The sequence below is a fragment of the Lineus longissimus genome, chromosome 8 (assembly GCF_910592395.1).
Source record: "Lineus longissimus chromosome 8, tnLinLong1.2, whole genome shotgun sequence".
NCBI lineage: Eukaryota > Metazoa > Nemertea > Pilidiophora > Heteronemertea > Lineidae > Lineus > Lineus longissimus.
The window spans coordinates 5397229-5418228 of NC_088315.1; the positions used below are offsets into that span (position 1 = coordinate 5397229).

A 21000-nucleotide genomic window follows, 5' to 3' on the forward strand; every position below is an offset into this window, starting at 1 on the left:
CGCTGTTCTATTGTACATCGGATGGATACATTTCAGCAGTTTCAGATTGTCATCATGTCTATTGTTGCTGTGATTTCCGTCACTTTGAAAGTTACGTTTTAAAAGGTTACAAAGCCATTACCAACAATCAAAACTTTCACATTGAAAGGAACTTTTGTTCACACATTGGTTTTGACGCACTCATGTGGCCATTGCATTTCCTACAAGGACCAAGTTCCTTTTTGATACTAGAATAGGAAGTTGCCATGCTGACCAAGATGAACAATATCCGAAAGAAAATGTAAAACAATATTTTTTCTAAATCAACATTACATGTTGCTCCGACGTAATACTTTTTCAGTTCTTAAAGTAAGAGCAAAGGCAGTGATACTTTTGTGATGTTTAGTTCTAAAATAATTAGCAGGAAAGTTAACTCACAATGCAAATATAAATGGTTGTTTCTCTCCTCTTAATATCAGTGAGCGTTTCTATATAAACACAGAACTCCTTTCTTCATAACTTTGTTGCCAAGGATTTTAAATATTAGCTTTTATAGCTCGAGCTCCACTTCCTGAAGATGAAAAGGCAATGACATCAACACTTCCCCAAATACAAGGCAAGAAAAAGTGACGTGGGTGTAGGAACAATTGTGTTTCTATCCCTGCCACAGATCTGGTGAAGGATATTTTTCAACACTTGCTGTTATATTCAAGACAAGGAAGAAGCTACAAAGATACTTCCTGCACTGCAATCATTTGGTTTTTAAATCTGAGGCAAGGAACAGTGACAAATAAGCAGCATTTGGGAAAAGTTACGAGATATTTCTCATCTTCTATCGGTATCAATATTGTCAACTTTGCAGTTTAAATATTGTCTTCCTCAACACCCAGTCGTAAAAGCATCTAATTTTTTACCAAGCAATTCTAAAATGCGCTGAATCGTGTTGTAATGAAGGCAATTCTCATGGGGGGGGGCAAAAATGAAAGTTTTGCTTATTAGCAGCGCCTTTGATAACCAGTGTGTTTCTCTGAGACTTTGATTGTCTGATCTACGCTTATCCCAGAATTGATATCCCACTCAATCTCCCAGTATGATTCTCTATCGCTGCTGATCCGCCACTGTTTTGGTGATGACGTTATCTGAGCAAAAGCCACCAGACCTAATCTGCGAATACTAAAATTACTAATCGGCAAAGATGAGAAATAGACAATTTGGAACCACATGCCAGCTTTCAATTTCTCATAACATGTTGTGTATGAGGGGAGTCGAGTTGCAAGGAAGGGGAATTGTATCCAACATTGTCAAGATGACTAATTTCTTATCGACAGTTTCTGGTTGACCAATAATTGCTCCGTGATCAACATGTGTATATAGTGTAGTACCACACCATGGTGTCTCAAACAGGAAATTATTGGTGAAATTAAGGGACATTTTGGTGACGTGAATAGCAAAGCAAGCATTTAGGTTTGTATTTCTCATCGATTGACTCCTGTTGCTACGAAGACAACTGGTATATGATGGTAAGTGGCATACATTTTGTAGGAAAGCAAGTCCATGAGCAGGGGCGGAAGGATTCAGGGTGTAGTTAGGTTAAATATAATGGTCAAGTAAATAGGAAAACAAGTAACTAGGTTTTAACTCCTGTGGCAGCTGAGAGGATTGGCATCATGGCTAGGATGAATTTTTTTCTGTGAGAAACAACACCCAGAGAGGTAAAGAACTTAGGTGTTTGTACAACTCTAGTTAGTTCACAGCTTTCGAAGGAACATAGCTGTTGGTTACCATCATGTTGCAGTTGCGGCAGTTGTCAGTGATGGTGTACTTCATAAGTGCTGACAACAGCTGACAAGCTACATTAGGAACACATCTCCACCCTGCCATTTCTACTAAGGATAGCCTTATGTGCATTTGATTAGCTACATCAGTCACATCTCTAAAATATAATTGCCAGGCTTGCTAATTTGCAGTGACTCTGATCTGACAAAATCTACTATTTGCCGTAGGACAGCTCTTGCACTGAACTTTAATTATAAGGTAATGTAGTGTCAGCTCAAGACTTACAAATTTCGATCAGTCAGTAGAAAAAAATAGTAGTTTCAGAGAAACTTTAAAAAAAAAAAATTTCAGGCGATGAGCTCTATTTTTCTTTAATGCCATCTGAATGAAGGCGACTTACCAAAAGACAACAACTAATTAGGTTTTAATTACTGCTTGGTTGAGAGGAAATGAAGATACAGCAAGGCTTGAGCTATCTTTTTATCTCAATGGTGTTGAATAAAATGTAGCAAGACTGAGACAAATTGGGCGTACTTTGAAATAAGACTGAGGAGAAACCAAATTATCATGGACGATCACCAACAGCAATTCCATGATGAAAGGTTGAACTTTTTCTTCAACAACAAACTCCTCAGTATTGTTGCTCACCGTTTGTTGTAGCTGGAGCCAATTTTGCATTTTTCTCGTCAGCGTGATTGGGCGACATGGGAAATCAAGGCTTCCTGTCATTTGCTAGCTTTTTCTCAAAGGTGAGCCACAGCTTGGAGGGTTGACAGGAAATGAACAATTTCCCTGCCTCTACGTTGATTGCGAGATAGTTGTCCTTTTGTGTGTGGTGGTGAAACTGGTAAAGAAGGAAACAGAAAAATCCAACCCAGGACTCCTTGTAAGCAGTACTGCTCGGGAACTCCTCATTACAGTACTATATGAAGGCTCACTGTTAGTGTTATCGCAAGAGAAAAAATCAATGTGAAAATAGTTTTGTCAATGATCAGCACAATGGGACTGTTACTTAGATTGTAAGATGAAGCCAGTAAAGCCAAAACTTTTTTCTGTGATAACAATTAAGGCAATTGGCATGCTATGATAGTAACCCTTTGCATCAAGATAAATAGAATACATTAATAATCATGAGAAACTGCACCCATGGGGCAGTTGAACTGCTTTTTGTGACATTTCAATTTCACCAGTCCATAAACTATAGTATGATAGATGATAACACATGTTTAGAATAATACTCGATAGTTCCTTTGGTTCTCCTTCTAATAGTTTTTGTTCACAATGTTTCAAACAGTTTTAGAGGTATATTAGGTTTGCGTAAATTGTCAACAGAGTTTTTTGGCGGAATTTTGGTCTTGGTGATCATTAGACTACCCTGTGACCAGATGCTCCTTCTGAACTAACATACGGACTTCGCAATAAGGGTCGGGGCTGAATTCTCTGTCCCCTCTATTTTCATCCTTGTCTCAACCAGCACAGAGCTGTCAATGCAGTTTCTCAGGCAAACTTTACATATTCTCTAAATCAAACCGATAACATTGTAAATCCATATTATGCAGAGCATAATAGGACAGGCCCCACCCAGCCAAGCAATTAAAATCCCCAGGCTTATCAGACAGCAGAATCAACATTATTCATCTCAAGCAGGAGAATCAACAAGCCATTAAAATGATGAGTGATCAGTTGGATTGACCCCTGGAAATTGCTGACAAGTTATTTTCACAAATGATACCATTCGGTACACTGCAACATTTTCGTCGGGTGATATGAACGCCAGCCCCAGCTCCAGTGATTTCTCCTGAGACCGGGTCCCAAGCTGAGTGTTGATCATCAAATATTGCCAAGGCCAATCAATAAGCTCTTCAAAAGATGAACAATGAGACGGACTGACCATTCAGTGACTGTTATTACAGTCGCAATAATAAACCAAAACGACTTTGTTGTAAATGATATGAAGTCAAACAAACAACTGGTAATGTTGCATTTCTCCTATTTACCCTTACAACAGTATGGTGGCAGCTTCATTACACATGTAATATACATTGTTAGAGTGCGCATTGCAAACAAGCGACTTTCGTGCACTCTTCGGCCGTGGTCATCGCAGGTGCCCGAGGCAAGAATCTGTGATAGGAACAACCTGCCATCAATATCAAAACCAGTGACTACTGACACCAAACATGGCACTTCGGTCTCCAAGATAAGGATAAAGTATGTAACCTGACCAATGGTACTACGCAGGTATTGCAGATCCAATGACATCCTGTCTGGGGAATGACACATTACTAATGAAATATTGTTTCCAACTCAGGTGTCTTCTTTTAGGGGAAGTCAGATTACCGGAAAGGGGGAATGCAAAGTCACAGAATGTTGATGTCCAGATTTAAATGGTTCTAGGAATAAACCTGCTCTGTCATTTTACCCAACTGCAGTTTCAAAAATTATGTTTCTTGACTATTTTTCAACACGAAATAAGATTATTCAATTATTCACCACTTAATCTCACTTAATCAGGAGAGCATGAGCCACTGGAGATTTTAAAGGCTTTCACTGAAGTAATATCAAACAAGATCCCCACGTTAAGTTACCTAAGATTTGCTGAACGGCTTTAAGAACACATCAACAAGTCATTGGATGGCTATTGAAGTATACAGAAAGCGTATAATTCCCACAGACAAGACAAATCAGATTGATATTATAACAGATCTGCAGATGTATACCAAAAAGATAAGACTAATTTCAGCCATTATCCGAGGATAGCCTAGCAGACCAGTCGCCAGTGAGCAAAAGGTAACCAATTAGCCACTGTATGTATGAGCATTAGATTGAAAATTCAGTTATTAGCTCCAAGGAATTCTGATGAACAACATATCACAGGTAAGGCAATTGTGCACTATGACTATTTCCATCTTACCCCGACAGGTCCAAAATATAATACTGACTAGATAGCATGCCGAGGCACGCAAATGCTTTTTAGTTCACAATATCCTATCCACTGTGAACTCTCACGGATTTCATCCAAGAACGATTTTTTTCTCTTTTGGCAGAATCTCATAACTGTGATCATTATCAGTGTCAGGTTATCTTACTTGCCAAGTTTGTTAACAATGATCGATGTCCGTCATGCCACAGTCAAGAGGCACATTCACATGTTGATCATAAACATAACATAAGTTAAAGGAATCAGACAGCCTATTAAGTCCTTGCAGTCCACTGATCCTGGCACGTAATACCCGCTCGCAAATAACCCATTGTAAAGCAGCTTTGTCACAGCTTTGTCAAGTTGCATGAGACATACCATCAAAGAATGTGTTGTACATCGACTTTATGACCGTGAACATTGTCACTCGATGTCAATGTTTCCCCATGGTCTAGCATAGAATCTTTGATCATGTACTCTGCAGCTTCCTCATGAAATATGAGGTGAAACCTTTGTTCTTATCTTCTGAGCCTTGTCTTTTGTAATGCTTTGGTGTTGTAGAATGATAATGAATCTATCTTCTTTCCCTGATATTCCGCCGATATTCCATGCGATTCTGTTACAGCATCATCATCAGGAACATGGAAGTCCAGCTCAACTAAAATGACTTGTAACTTCTAAGCCTTTAACTGTCTCTCATCATACAATATTTCCTTTGACATACACTTTCTGTTGCAATCAACCAGAATATAATCATCTCTGCCTAGAATTCGATAGTTTAACTTTTGGATGCAAAAACACTTTTTTTCTCATGATTCCAACAAGCAAGCTGTTCTCCTTACCCACCCAATTAGCGATAAAAGCACAGAATGTCTGATGTAGAACATGCCACTCCCCATGGTAAGTGATTAAACTTGATTTTTTTAGGCTTCTCAGGTTGTGACAACTTTTTAAAATCCCTCTGTTTTTTTCTCCTAAAATGTTATTGCAGCTCTGTTGTTCCAGCTCTCTCTGTTGTTCAGATGTTGAATAAAAACTACTATTTTATCTCTTTTTATTCTGACGAATCCAGGTTGGCACAAAAAAAGAAATTCACCACTCCCTGAAAGAGTCCAAATTTAAAGCCACTCCTTGCCACGGGAGTTGCATGTCAAATCCTCTTGCTTTAATACAGAACATTAGACCAACTTTTCAAGGATATAAGTCACCATTCCATTACTGACTGATCCAATTCAAATAAAGCTGATGAAACCAACAGCCTCCATATTTGTTGGCTTTGCTCTTCATGAAAAGACTGATGATACACAAAGCTGGTCCATTTACGGCTAGAGAAAGTCATGCCAGAGGAAAGGGCCATTTATGTAAAAGGTCAAATTTATACAGTGACGTCACTTTGATGGCCATGGCCTAAGGAAACAGGTGATTTTAACAAAAAGATACCCTAAATAGTGATAAAACTAAAAGCAGGATATGGCTTAATGGTATAATGACGGATGTCGGATGATGAAATGGGCTCGCCTCGGGTGTCTAACCTTTCTTGAGCTCGTGCAGTGTGGATTCCTAGAGGTTTGAGACAATATAAATACATTCTCACCAGCCCTACAAAACGAACAGTAGATGGATTAACTGAAAGACTCACATGATATGGAATCAATGCTGATTATAACTCAATTACTCAGTATCGTTTACTTCATTAATGGACTTCTCCTTCAGCCATAAACTTGATAAAGAAGGAGGTGTGTGACCAGAAGATTGTCTGATGTTGTGATTTTATACTACCGGTATACAGATTTTTTGGTGCTGGACACATATCAGGAAGAACGTGATTTGTTCCACAGTTCCTCACCAGTGATCTACTTGATATTGATGTTGATTTGATCTCAATACTTTCAGTATCATCCAGGCATCAATGCTGGCTGCCACTTCACTAAATGGAATTCTCCTTCACCCTAACATTCAAGGAGGCATGAGACCACAAGAATGTCAAACTTTGTTGCAATTTTTGAAAACCTTTGAAGTTTCCTGTCACCGAAATCCTTGTTTGGGTGTGATTTTGGTGAAATTGTTCAAACTGCTCCCCTGCAGGCTTTGAGGCAATTTTTCCAGCCACTTTCTATTGTTGTCGATAATTGCATGCGTGCTTGAATGAGAAAAATACCCCACTTTTTCCTTTGAAGTCTGACAGACCAATTTGAATCCATTTTTGACGGACTTTGTTTTCCTTCATAATTGTGACTGTATTAATTGTGAGGATGGATACCAGTAGTTTCAACAGATCTACCCAGGTGTGTTTTTGTTTAATAGCCTGGCATGAGAGAAAAGCTGGTTTTAAATTGTGAAATACCAGGTGAAAAACGCAGCCCCTTTTAGGTGTCAACATTTCAATTACATGTATATCAATTGAAACCCCGAAAAGAAATCTCCAGACCTTAGATCAAATATGGAAGGTGGTGCAACCGGAAGGCTCCAACAGTTTGCTAATAAAATGAAACCCTTGGTAGATTCTACAAACTGAATGATAACTTTGATGTTTATTTCCTCTGAGGAGGACGGATTTCCATCGCTCTGTGCACAGGAAGAATAACCCAAACTCCGGCATCCCAGTAGTGTATATCACAAAGGATTTTAACATAGCTAATTCTTCAGTTGGTTCAGAAGACATGGTGAAATAAATCAGTATTCTGGTTGGAGATGTCGAACTATAAATATCAGCTTGATCCGGTCCTCATGTTAATTCTGAAATGCAAGTTAAAGGAATCGATTCCAAACTGGTCGCATTGGTTGTCTCATCAAACACCACAAGGAAACAACCAATACCCACAGTGAGGTATCAATATCTATTCTCAAACATTTCAAACAAAACATCTAAATGTGCCGATGACTGCGTTTTGATTGCTTCCATATTTTACACCAAATCCAAGCAGTTATGGTTGCATAACCATAGCAACCATGACAAAAGACATTCAAGCAGGATGATGATGACGACACCATCTGACCAATTCTTACACATTGTCTATTTTCAGGTAACAACAGCAGATAACATCAAAGCAGAAAAGCAAATCACGCACAAAGAGTGATAGGGATATCGCCAGATCCACATCCATTATCCTGCTCATCGAAAGACATTGTAAAGAGCAAATAGATACTTCTGTCATCTTACCCCATTACACGTCTTTTTACTTGATCTGGAATCGGAGGTGGATAACAAGACTAAGATTGAAGGACAGACTGAATATCAATCAAGCCCCTTTCAGACAAATGGGGCCATTTGTGTGAGTTTTTCATCAAAGCAGTCACTTAATCGTAGGAAGGACTGTTATTGTCGTGATATATATGACAAGTGACAATTACTGACACATTAATTCTCTGCCACACACTATAGGCTAGATGTTAATGTAGATGTGTAAATGGACATCCGACAGCTGGAAACATTGAAACAATTGCAATTTGTGGGAAAGTGGACTGTGAATTGGATGAGAAGAGAACTATGATACTTATCAAATAAGATAGGAGCTACAATAATTACCAAGTCTCCAAAAACATTAAGAATAGTCCATCTTAATTCTTGTAATTACATAATGCAATGATATGTAGAAAATTATTATCACCAAATACATTGAGAAGAAGAAAAATATAATTACAAACTGCATCGATAAGAAGAGAACTACAACTATTTAATCCACTGACAAGAAATAAATGAAAATACCATACCAGAACAATATAGCAATAGTACATGTATTGATCACGATTCAGTCGAACAATTCATTTCTTGTTCTTGGAGGTCTTCTTTACTTCAAGCATCGGATTCTACAGAAATCATAAGAAATTCAAAACGCTACACGAAATCTGCAGGAAATCTCGCAAAATATTTCGCAAAGAATCCGATGAAATAATCCATTGAAAAACTATAATTCAAAATCCGTTTCACTAAACCAATAACACAAGACTTGAATCAATGGAAAAAGACCTGTCATTGAAACTCATGACTCTGTTTGACAAAAACAGCTAGTATTTGTTTCCAAGAGCGTGGTGATATTAATTCAGTTCCAGCAAAGACAAGAAAACTGTTCATCCTTGTAAGAATGACAGGGATGGATTTCATGTGAGATACATGTATCTGTTGCAACAGGCGTCTAGGATGTAACATCTCCAAACAAAGGATTATATAATTTCATTGATTGTAATTAGAGGAATATTTCACGATGCCACAGTTGTATGACTACGATTTATATGATGATTATGGGTGAGTATTACATGTACTTTATTCTCCTTTCCAATCAACAAAGATCATACTTTATATCCTAACTGCATGGGTTGTGATTTGTTCCCACTACAACAGGAACCGCTGGTGTGTGTGGGGGGGGGGGGGAGGGGGGACAGGTCAACAAAAATTCTCACAGGTGTAATATTAACTTCCATAAAGTTGGCTCAGCACTTGCAAATGACCCCAAAGCATTCGGAACAAATAAAGCCTGACAGTTTCCCGCATTGCTATAATAGAATCAGACCTTCCCTGCAGGACAGCTAGGTGACACGATACTTGACAAATCTGTTTGAACAGAAGAAGTAAATTTACCCTGCTGACTGGAATTTTGAAATACCAACAGCCTATCCTGCTTAAGGAAGGAAATCTAAAGGCTTCTATAATATTGACAGTCAACATAACTGTGCAAAGAAAAAAACGGTCAGCAAGAGGCGAACATGCCTGTTTTAAAATGCCGCTACGTCAAACTTATGAATAAGCCAAAAGGATTTTGCAAGATTTTCATTTTATTTCCTACTTTACACAAAATCGAAATAAATCAACTGCAATGGAAGCGAAAAGATATAAACAATATAAAAAAGAATTGATAAAGACTATAGTCTTTACAAATTTTTTGTTCTTGATAAATTGATAGTTTTCAAATCAATTTACACTTCTTATTCAAAGATTTTTGTTGCCGTTAACTGTAGCATAATGAACTGTTTGCTTTCATGATGCAATTATTTTCCATCAATTAAAAACTTCAAATTGTGCCCCAGGCAACAATTCCTCGCTCCTGAGTGTCATCATCCCACAAACTAAAATCCAATTGGGGAAAAAGTCCGCCTAATGAATTTATGAACAAAACAACAAAACAAAGGGATCATGGATGCTCGAGGAACATGGATTCAATTAATCCAATTTCTGACTCTGAGAATAAGAAATTAAGTTCATGGCTGCTTTTCAGTTTGGAAATTAGTTATAAGGGAAAATTGATAAAGAATTGTGTGGCTCATTGTTTTGGCAGAAGTTGGAAATGTCATGCACAAGCAGGCATTTGGGGCAATTTGGTGGAATTTTTTTTACTACAACTGGTTTGAAAGTCTGAACAACCTAACACAAGGCAAATAGGTACCCTGTGGCCTTTGGTGACTTTTCACCACTTTATAAGATAGTGTATCCTAAATAGCCGATTGATGTCAGTTGGCGAGTGGCAGTTTCGTCAATCAGGAAGCCTTAGAAGTTTGTTAATAAAATCAAAGAGCTAATGTCAGAAGTTTTCAAAGCTTAACCAGAACTTTCAAAATAGTTAGATTTTATGATTAAAACTGCTTTGAGTGCTCTTCAGTTGGAGGAAGTTGTTAGCTTGTGTCATAGTTTTTAAAGCAATGCTTCCGCCAGCAGGTTTGAACCAAAGAATAACTGATTCCAACCTGAAATTGGTTTAGTGAAACCCCCACTTCCACAGTCTTTGGATGAGCTACTATCAGTATCTACTAAGAAATCTTAGAAGTGAAAAGTAGACTTATATTAAATGTCAAGTAATCACAAGCATCTGTGCTTTCAAGGGATAGTATGACTATGACAAAAAATATCACAACAAAAGTAGACACGAATGATACAGATTAACAAGAATTTTTCAATATGGAATTCTTCTGTTGCATACCATTTCTGACAGATCAAATAATCATGTTACTCTCATGACTATTTCTTCCGTGATACGAGCAACTGTTACTGGCACTTCAACAAATTTGCATCCTGATTGGTACTGATTCGAAACATGAAACTATTTTCTGTTTAAACCATGTTAACAGATACCACCACATTGTGCTTTGAGCAGCTCTTTTTTCCATCAGGTTGGGCTGACAGCCAGACACTGATACCAATGCAGATCATTTCTCTAACAGACCATTCATAGTACTTTTGTATCAGAAAGCCCAAAGCTTTGCGGCACCACATTAGTGTCATTTTTTGTGTTTCAAAAGGCCAGGGAGGATCTGTTTCCACCATCTTGTCAGACAAATGTTCTGCCCACACAGATGTAACTTACTGGGAGCAATGACACATTAGTGGGCAGATCTATGTGAACTTGGTAATTTGCAGCTAGATTCATCCCCATGATTCAAACATGTCAGGCTTACCATCTTTATCTTTATCTGTATTAATCCAAACCACAATCTATAATTTGATGAAATGGCGTTATTTCCAAAGTAGGCCTGGATGCTGACATCATTTCAACGATTAAAATCAGGCAAAAGAGACAAAAATAATCACTGTGACCCACCTAATAGCAGTTTTTTGAATAACATCACTTCTTTTTAAAGTGTACACATTTTGACCTACAAGTGTTTGCTCCGTTACGCCTTCGGCCTTCACTCTCAAGTGTTAGTGCAGTCTGTCATGACGTTGCTAATACTCGTGGGAGCACCTGATGTGATGAAGGGACTTGATAGGGTACTTTATGAAGGACATGCTATAGCTGTTTCGACTGCCAATTGAGAAGTGCAATATCAAGTGTTTACTGACCCCTCAATGACGGTGATACGGCTGTATATAGTGACACAATCTATTCTATATGAGCAACTCGTCTGAATATCGACCACTGCACTCCATTTCATGATTAGGACTGTACGCAGAAAAACCTTTAAGTGAATGGGAAAATGTGACAGTATTTTGCTTCAAATTGCTCGAACTTGGTCAAGCATTGTCTGATTTTGGCAAGTTGACTGGTTTTCAGACTTACTGAAATCACCAGAAATCATTCCGTTCAATCATGAAGTGGACTAAACATTGCAAGATTTTATCTGTCTACCTCATTTTACATGTAGTATCGAAAGATGACAGTGATAGTGACATCAAGCACAGAATTGAGTCACACACTCCCTCTAGTTGCCTTACACCTGCATGCCATTATTTTTACAACAGGACTTATCAACTCCACAGCTTCATTTCGAACTCAATCTTGCTTGATAACAAAAGCCAGCAATTTTCTTCCTCTATCTATCGACTGGACAGGTTTTTTCTATCTAATTCTTCCAAAAATAAATTGTCTTCAAGTAACTTAACTCCACAAGGCATTCTTCCAGATAAATCAGACATTTTTAAGCGGTCTGTATTAAATCGTTTTTTTGACACTGCATTAGCCATGTCTTCAATCATCAAAGGATGACACCAAAGACTTGAAAGCGATATGAAAAAACTTTTTCATGCCTTTATAGATTTTCTGCCACTAATTGGCAATATTTTTGTTGAAACTCTGATTAGGTTTGCCGGATATATTTTTATAATTCTTTGTTTGGGAGAAAAGTTGTCTATTCATCAAGGGATGAATGATACTGTAATCTGACAAAGTTTCGTGGATTTTGGAAATTACCTCGATTAGTGAACCTAAAAATGGCCAAGAAATATTTCATCTCATTAGATTTGAGTTAATAATTTGTTTAGTTGGTTGAAAAACGTTGCCGATTTTTTGAAAGCCATCACTCCCTTTGATGAGGGGAGACTTTATTGGTATTTTCGTCATGAATTTTTCAGTTTTAAAAAGAAAAGAAACTCAGCAAAGTATGAAACTATCTGAAAAGTGACATGTAGTACAATTTGTTAAAGGTTGTGTTGCTGTTTGGAAACAGGGACACTGTTTTCTGAATTTCTGATGAAATAGTACTTTCTTTATTGAAATAAGCCCAGGCACCCTTGCTCACCTCAAAACGACAGGACTTCGGCCGAATCCTAAACGAATTTTACAACCAGTCGATAATGAATTTCCTCTGTGACATGAATATGGAAACCAGATATTAATCAAATCATATCAATCCAGCCTAATTAGAAAGTCTAACCAGCGTCTGGTATTCTAATAAGTGAAATGCAAACGATTGTCATGGAGCCAAACATGTTCTAAATTCTTTGCATGCTTAATCCATCAGGAAACATGTATTCTACTATCAAAGTAGACTCCCGACCTCATTTGCAACAAGACTATGCATGGAGATCCAACATCTCTCTCTCTCGTGGTTATCAATGCGGTGGTGCTCTTAAACCCTTTCATACACAAAGTCTCTCGAAGATGCAGTTTTCTTGTTAGAGCCAAAGTTTCATGCAGCTCATACCAATAATTAATCTCCAGCAGTTCAGTATGTAAAATATTGTGCTTCCATGGAAACATCCTTAAACCTTTGGCAACCATGCCGAATATACATACACAAGCAGAATGTTTCCCCGTCATAATTTCCTCAACCACAAACAATTTCTCACTGGCATATTACTGACCTTTCGTCTTACCAAACGAGAACCCATAGGGTAATATTTCTGGATCACATGTAATGACTCACATCTTGCGATGGTCCACGATTAAACATGTTTTGACCTGAAACCTCCTTGTGATTACACTGTCTTTATTAATTCCTGCTTCAGTACCCCAACTTCCGCCCACTCAACGGAAATTATGAGAATGACACTCAGCAATATTTCTTGTTAGCTCATACTATAAAGTGCCTTATTTTTGGAAGGCATTTGATTTTTCGCAGATTTTCCTGATAACTATGATTTTCAAAAGTAAGAATGCGCACTTCACAAATTGCAAATACATGTACATGTATAAGGTATACAGTAATCAGTCATGTTCAAAGATATGTATAGCTACAACATTATTACTTTTGATTTCCTCTTTCATTTGGTACCTGATATAATCGATCCGTCAGCAATGCCAGCTTCGTCAAAGGCAATCTTTACTTTTCCGCACTTATATGGTGCAAGATCGACAATCTTTCCATTTTGAGCTAATAATATTTTGTTTTTGCGAAAAATGGCTTTTGATGTTGATGACTTTTTCATGGAGACAAAATGAGCAAAACTGTTATTATCTAATATCGGCTCATCAATCACACTCCATTCACTCCTGGGTGGAGAAAAGCATGTATAACTATACCTTGCTCATGGACATAACACAGCGATGAGCCTTTCGAGAGTGGAGTCCCAAAAAAAGATAAAATAACTTCCCAATGACCTCCCAATGATGAAAGAATTTCCTCAAAAGGAAACTCCTTGCAAAAAGAAGAACAGCAGTTGATCAAAGGGGACTTAACAGTCCCAATCTCCAAACTGACCAATATATCAATTCTCTTTCGAACAGACATGTCAGATAGTGATTAAGACAAGCTAACATGATACCACTCGATCAAATCGATTGGTTTTTGTTGATTGCCAATGCAAGATTTAGTCGCACCAGATATTGGATGAGTTTGTTCTAGAAAACTCCATCTAAAGCCAATACCATCATTTCTAAATCGATTTCTTTAAAGTATTTCTCATATGGCGGTTTTCTGGTACCCTGTTTCCACTTGGCTCCCCAACAGGTATCAGAGTTGGACAGCCCTGGCTACTGTATTTTCCATGATATTGTTATGTTTGTAGTTCACCCTAGTTCATTCATCCATCTATCCCAAGGTGCCAATAAGACAAAGTAATGACAAATTACTCTAGAACCCTCCCCCAGGTGATCACATGATACTTATGAATGTATCCATCTCCAGCTGAAGAGACTCAACTAATTTTATGTCTTGCCCTCCAAACGAGAGCTACAACAACAGTCAGAGGCATTGTACTTACACAACTTGTACAAATTTAATTTGTATGCATATATGCTAGCATTGACATGACGATTGAATCCATGTCTCGCTGTCCCAATGATAATGTAAATGATAATGACACTATTGTATATATCTGAAGAGAAACCTGACACTAAGGAGACTTCAGGAAAGTCTCCCGAAGCTATCACTGAGAACCAACAAATTACCTGTTTAAAAATTCATTGGATGGTGTTATATTCTAATTGCTACGCCAAAGTGGAATAATGGTGTTCAATTACAATTACAATTACAAAGTGAACATGCTTGAAATGATACTTCAAAAGTTATAAAACAATCCAAGCTTTTGACATTCTTAATATCATCTTGATAATTTTGTTGTAATTAGTACAGCCAAAGAACAAACGAAGAAGACAATGATGAATATGATAAGTACTGTAGAACATCACAGCATTGGTCACACTGTCAAGAAACCTCTGGCACGGATATAAAGACCCTCCTACCAAAGGCCTAATCACTCATCAGAGCCCAGTCCTCTGTCCGAGGTTTTATAAAAACTTTACACAGGGCCACATACTAAGTCATCAACAATGATTGCGGGAAAAAAAGAGATTTATCTGGCCAATCTAGTGTTGCTTTTTCACCAGTACCCACTTTTTGCCAAGCAATCCTCTGACATTTGGGGCTTCCATCGAGATTACTCAGGCTGATTGATCACCTTACCACATAACTCATCCGAACAGGCTTTGTCTTTCATATCAATTAGGAATCTTCTGATCTTTTGGTGAGTTTCTTTCTCAGACGCGCAATTAGCCAAGATACAGTGGATGTATATGGCAAGCTGTTCGTCCAATAATTAATAAAACCTAGTTTTCTTGAAAAGAACCTGGTTTTCTTCTTAAAAACCCTGGTTTCATGGAAGAAAACCATGTTTTTTTCAATGAAACTAAGTTTTTAAAGAAGAAAACATGGTTTTCTTCCCGAAAAGTGTGTTTTCAACAAGAAAACTAGGTTTTTTTTAATCAACTTATGCAACTGCAAGAAAACCTAGTTTCATGGAAGAAAACATGGTTTTCTTCCATGAAACTAAGTTTTTTAAGAAGAAAACCAGTTTTTTTTCAATAAAACCTCGTTTTCTTAATTATTAGACAGACGGCTTGCCATAGATGTAGGGCAATCAAGAAACCTAAAGCCTAAGGCAGGTGAAATGATTCTCTAGAGCAAAGTTGAAGCTGGCCGGTGCATGCTCTCCTAATGAGTGGAATGGGCTGGAAGTTGACAGTGATGAGAATATGCGTGGATTGTGTGTCAATATCAATCAACATGGGACTTCTCTTCTTCATTTTTATTGTAAATTCATCTTACCTTGATATGAAAAAATAAATTGCTTGTGATAAAGAGACTGGTACCGACAAATATTTGTCAAATCTGTCACTCACAAATGATTAGGGATAACAGAGAGCTACGCTTTTTCCTCTTTCGTCATGCAGTTTCAGTATCTCCAGCAGTTTTACATGATCATCTATAATCGTTACTAGGCAAGTTGTATCAGTAAAATTGGAATAAGTTATTCCCAAAAATAGATTAATTTCAGTCAGTTATTTCTGATGTTTATCTCATCACACGAACCAATGATTAAAATTTATTGACTTTCCATTAAGCAGCTGCCAAAGACACATTAAATTGCATGCGTGGCAAAAGGAATTGAGCCGTCAGGGTTGGTGTATAGATTTCCACAGAAAATTACTAGATTATAAATTGGTTTTTCTGATAGGGTCATATACAAGTTGTCAATTCGTAGCTATCAATGAAATAGTACATGTAAGCAGGTACAAGATTTCCCAAGGAAACAGACAGCTGATGTGTAGATGAGATAGATATCTTATCATTGATGAGGTGTGGGGACCCCGCTGGTTTGGAATCCTGCCAATATTAGAGAGGTTCAGGTTTTGATCGGAGAACGGGCACGAGAACAAAGTGTCATTTTGATGATATTGCTGATGTTATCGATTATATGTGTGATTTTAGCTCCACCCTTGCAGTTTTGGTGTGACAACCAATAGGATTGTGTTATTCGGCAGGTTAAGATTAGACCCACTCTTGTGAAACTGATGATGAACCTGTTCTGTTCAGCAGGATTTCCTGAAGAAGAATACCAGGAGTGGGAAAATCAAATGTTTATTTTTAAGAAACTAATTTTTATGCAAACATTCGGCTGTTTACAAGGGTGATCCATCTTCCTCTATCATAGAAGATAGAAAAGATACTCCCTTGATTATTTGCTGAGAATGTCCGTGCACCGGAAATTGGATTTTTTAGGGTGAAATTCATTCACAGCTCATGGGAGTAGAGAACACTAATTAAATGATATTAAAAGTCATTATCCCTTGAGCTGAAGCAAATTGCTTTTTGAGGCAATGCAGCAGCAGGGTAATCCCCTGGGACATCCCTCAATCCGGTCCAAGTCCAAGCCAACATTGCCCCATTAGTCAACATCCTTGGATGCCTTATTTGCTCAATGTAACAGCCAAGTAACACGCAAGGGGAGGAGTGTTTCAGGATGATTAATACAAGATAATGAGCTCTGTTACTCTGAAATGTGTAGTAACTATAGTCTTCAGATCTCCAGCAGATCTTAATAATCCATCATTCACAGTTGTTGTGATATAAAGATCTGTTTAAAGGGGTATCATATTTGCTGGTGGCTCAATAAGGAATAACAAGAGGTAATTTTACATCATCACCTGGCCCTTGGGCAAGGATATTAAAAGTGACATCTCTTCCAGAATAGCTATCCCCTATCAAATTTAGCCTTTCCAAATAGGTGGACCTATTGACATTTAAGCTCATAGTGACATTTTTCCTGTCCCCTGTCAAGCTTAGCTTTCCAACTCTCGGCAAGGCACATCTCCTACTGAACAGCAGAATTACAGCTTCGTTTTGGTCACCACACAAATAGTTTTGCCCATTGGCAATGATCAAACTTGAAGGGGCTTAATCTCTACAACAATACAACCTGTCCCCTAACCTTGCCAACTGCTACTGGTGCCGATTTATCAGGATCTCAGGACAATTTCAATATTCAGACAAGGGGGCTTAAATGCGCAGACATGTCATCAGATAATGGCATCCTTTAAAAGCAGATCTTTGGATCAGTTCTAAAACACATATACAATAGAACCACTCTATCACAGGTCCCTTTTGGGACTGATGAATGCTGTCCTTAGTGTCGAGTTGTCCTGATTAGAGTGTTATATTTAATGGAATAAACCATTGTGGGACCAAAATCAGTGCCCGTAATAGAGAAGGTGCCCTACTAACAGAGGTGGCCACGATCACATGATTGTATTTTTGAACAGAAACAATCCAAAGGCCTGTTTAATATATGGGAGGATAGATGATGCCGGACACTTTAGTGATTGTCTTCTCAATTCCTAGCAAATCGTGATTGATGGATCAGTCCTCTGGCAAATACCCTGATGTCTCAAAGATCTTTTGAATGTTTCATAGGCTAGGAAAGGGGATTATCATTATAACATCCCTTGGGACACCACGAAGCTTCCTCTGACATATATCTGTCAACTAATTTGGGAATAATTCATAAGAGTTTGGCAAATATTGTTCTGAGGAACATTTAGATAGACAAACAGTAGAAATGATATGATTTTAACGTTGACTCATGTATCAAAATATCAACCATTCCTCAGCGGCCATTTCCTTTCACCGAGCACATTAGTGCTATACACAGCTTTTACCATATCAGTTTTTATTACCCTTTTTACATTATCCTTTTGAATGTCATGATATGCGACTCTGACTCCAGGGTATTATGAGTTAGATCATAGTCACTTAAATGGTATGGCCACATTGCTGCCACAAACCTTTATCAACTTTGGTAAATTGACCTAAAATGACCAGCATAACTTATTAGGCACAACCACATGATTGCTAGGGTCAACTTTATTTGGTCGTATTATTAACTCCGGAAAATGGCATATGGGCGTGATCTACAGAGGACATTTTCTTTATCATAATTCAAATGTCGAACCAGTCTAGAAAATCACAATGTCTTCAACTGAATACATGCTAATACTTGAGGCATGGAAAGATGGACAAGAACCCAAACTGGGATATACAAGGATTAGGGGTTTTTTTTGGATGGTCTTGAATTTTCTGACCAAGACAAAACAACAATAATAGGCCCTACCTCCTGTTGCAATTTACTGTGCCACGTCTCCCAAATAAGCATCAGAAAATTTGGCACACCCTCACTTTGTCTAGCTATGACAGGTATCAACATGGGTTTTGAACCTGACTTGTCAATCAGGTCAACCATTGATCGACTTTGATCCCTCCTCAGCCTAATACTTGCCTTACTGTGATATCCCTCAGTAACAAGGTTATGCTAACTTGGTTAGGACAGTCAAACAAGATCTGTGGGGAAACAAAGTTCTAGCAACCCGGGTTAATCATGTTATGGGGAACAAAGGGAAAATGTTTATTCAATAAAAATATTGAGGGATATGATATGTTGGTTTATGCCTGTTTCGCCTATTCCTGTTTCGCCTATTCCTGTTTCGCCTACAAAATTCCTGTTTCGCCTATTCCTGTTTCGCCTATTCCTGTTTCGCCTATTCCTGTTTCGCCTACTTTCCAGTACCCCTACAATAAATCGACTCTCCCACGGGGAACCTTAGGGATGCATGTCCATTTTATGGGGAAAATGTGAGGGGACAATTGGATGATGTTAACGATGTGATGACAATTTGACTAATCAAATGCCATCAACTTTGTTATGCCATGACCGTTTTGAAAGAGTCACCTTGAAAGCGGGGACAGTCCGGGACTTATTTGACCATAGGACCATAGGACCATACTGACACACAGTAAAAACTAATCGATTAAGTAGAGTAAAGCAGTCGTTTATTTTATGAAAACTGAATTCATGAGTTTTTGATAAAAATACATAATATTGTACATTCTCATAATTATTTGATCAAAATCAGCTGTAAAACCCATGTCATAATATACATGTAGGTACAGCACATATAAAGTCAAACAAGGTGGAAAATACATATCATGATATTATGTCAGACAAGGTAACTGATGGCATCAACGTAACTCATTATGTCCCTCTCTCCATTGACGTATTGTTTCAATGCGTACATATGTGGCTCTCCTCGGGTTTGGTCGGTCAGTAAGGGACGGTTCATATTCCTACGTCTGTGGGGAGGTTAGCAATACATTTGAATAGGCGAAACAGGAATAGGCGAAACAGGAATAGGCGGAACAGGAATAGGCGAAACAGGAATACACCTCAGTGTCCTCAGTTTTATTTAAATAGGAAAAAGTATTTCCTTTCATACTTCGGTCTGACCTGTCACGTGACGCCTACAGATAACCTAAAAAATGACATAACACTATCCTGATAGAAATGACATAACAGTATATGTTATATTATCAAATTTGATTTTCGCAGTATATGTTTATACTTCTATCAACATACACAATCATTTTCTGTGAATTTAGTTAAAACGCCAAACTAGAGTCAGAAATATGATGGATCTTTTGAAGTGCAAATCTTCTCAAGTCATGCAAACTCCGTCCTATGAATACAACTATGACTATGACTATGACTATGGGTGAGCTTTTTATGAAATTCAGTATTTTGGTTTTCTCTTTTTGATTGTCTTCAAATGTAAAATCAAATCTGCAGGGAATGCATTATCCACAGTGTCATTCTCAGATTCAAAGCCGAAGATTCTACATCCAAGTGGCTTGGATGTGGAATCTGAGGTCATGAATCTGAGAATGACCAAGGATCTTGGACATGTTAGAAGTAGAATCTAGGTTTTGCCCTGATAATAACCAATAACATTGGCAATATGTATAAGGAAGACGTCAGCTGTTTAAAAAGCAGAGCCTATTGAATTTGCAAGATGCCGACTTCTGATTTGGGCTTTCTATAATGGCATGGCGTAAATTTTCAAGAACTATGTTTCAGCTACCCGTTACAATATGAGACTACTTTCCTTATAGTGAACAGTATCACTTATAGAAAATTCCCTCATTCATGGAAGCATCATTTTTCATAATGCAATAACTCTGAAGAAAGAAATTCCTGTACTGATTGCGTGCAAGACTAAATGGCACTAATGGAGCCTTTACATGGGAGCAACTCGGATGTAGCCCCACAGCAAAATAGCATGATTTTAAACACAAATAAAACATAGTCACAACAGAGCTCCATTAGGGATGGACGGCTTAGTTATGTGTTACTCAGCTGCAGATTCTGAAGTCTGAGGATAGTGAAGATGAATTACCAACAGTTGACAATAGTGCATTATCAATTCACCATAGGAGAAAAAATTGTCATACGTAGCTTTTCAGAGTATGGAAAGCCACACTTTTTTTGAATCAGCTCCTTTCATACATAGCTCGTAGGCGTACAATTCACAAAGTTTGGTTCCAAGTTCCACTATTTTTGAATCAGATCTCCAAGT

At 37.9% G+C, this 21000-nt stretch overlaps 2 protein-coding genes across 6 annotated transcripts in view; one reads left to right on the forward strand and one right to left on the reverse strand.

The window, feature by feature from the left end:
- Positions 1-21000, reverse strand: part of LOC135492069 (adenosine deaminase 2-like) — a 60076-nt gene that overhangs the window by 20322 nt on the left and 18754 nt on the right. The window lies entirely within an intron of this gene.
- LOC135492070 (FMRFamide receptor-like) overlaps positions 1-21000 on the forward strand; it is a 41745-nt gene that overhangs the window by 6235 nt on the left and 14510 nt on the right. For 2 of the 4 annotated variants that reach the window (XM_064778213.1, XM_064778216.1), the window contains exon 2: positions 7696-8915. The exons of 1 other annotated variant lie outside the window; for it this stretch is intronic. In XM_064778213.1, the coding sequence (XP_064634283.1) occupies positions 8875-8915 (41 nt within the window). In that variant the 5' untranslated portion in view covers positions 7696-8874. The remainder of the gene's footprint in view (positions 1-7695; positions 8916-21000) is intronic. One more of the 4 variants, XM_064778215.1, reaches the window with a different exon arrangement.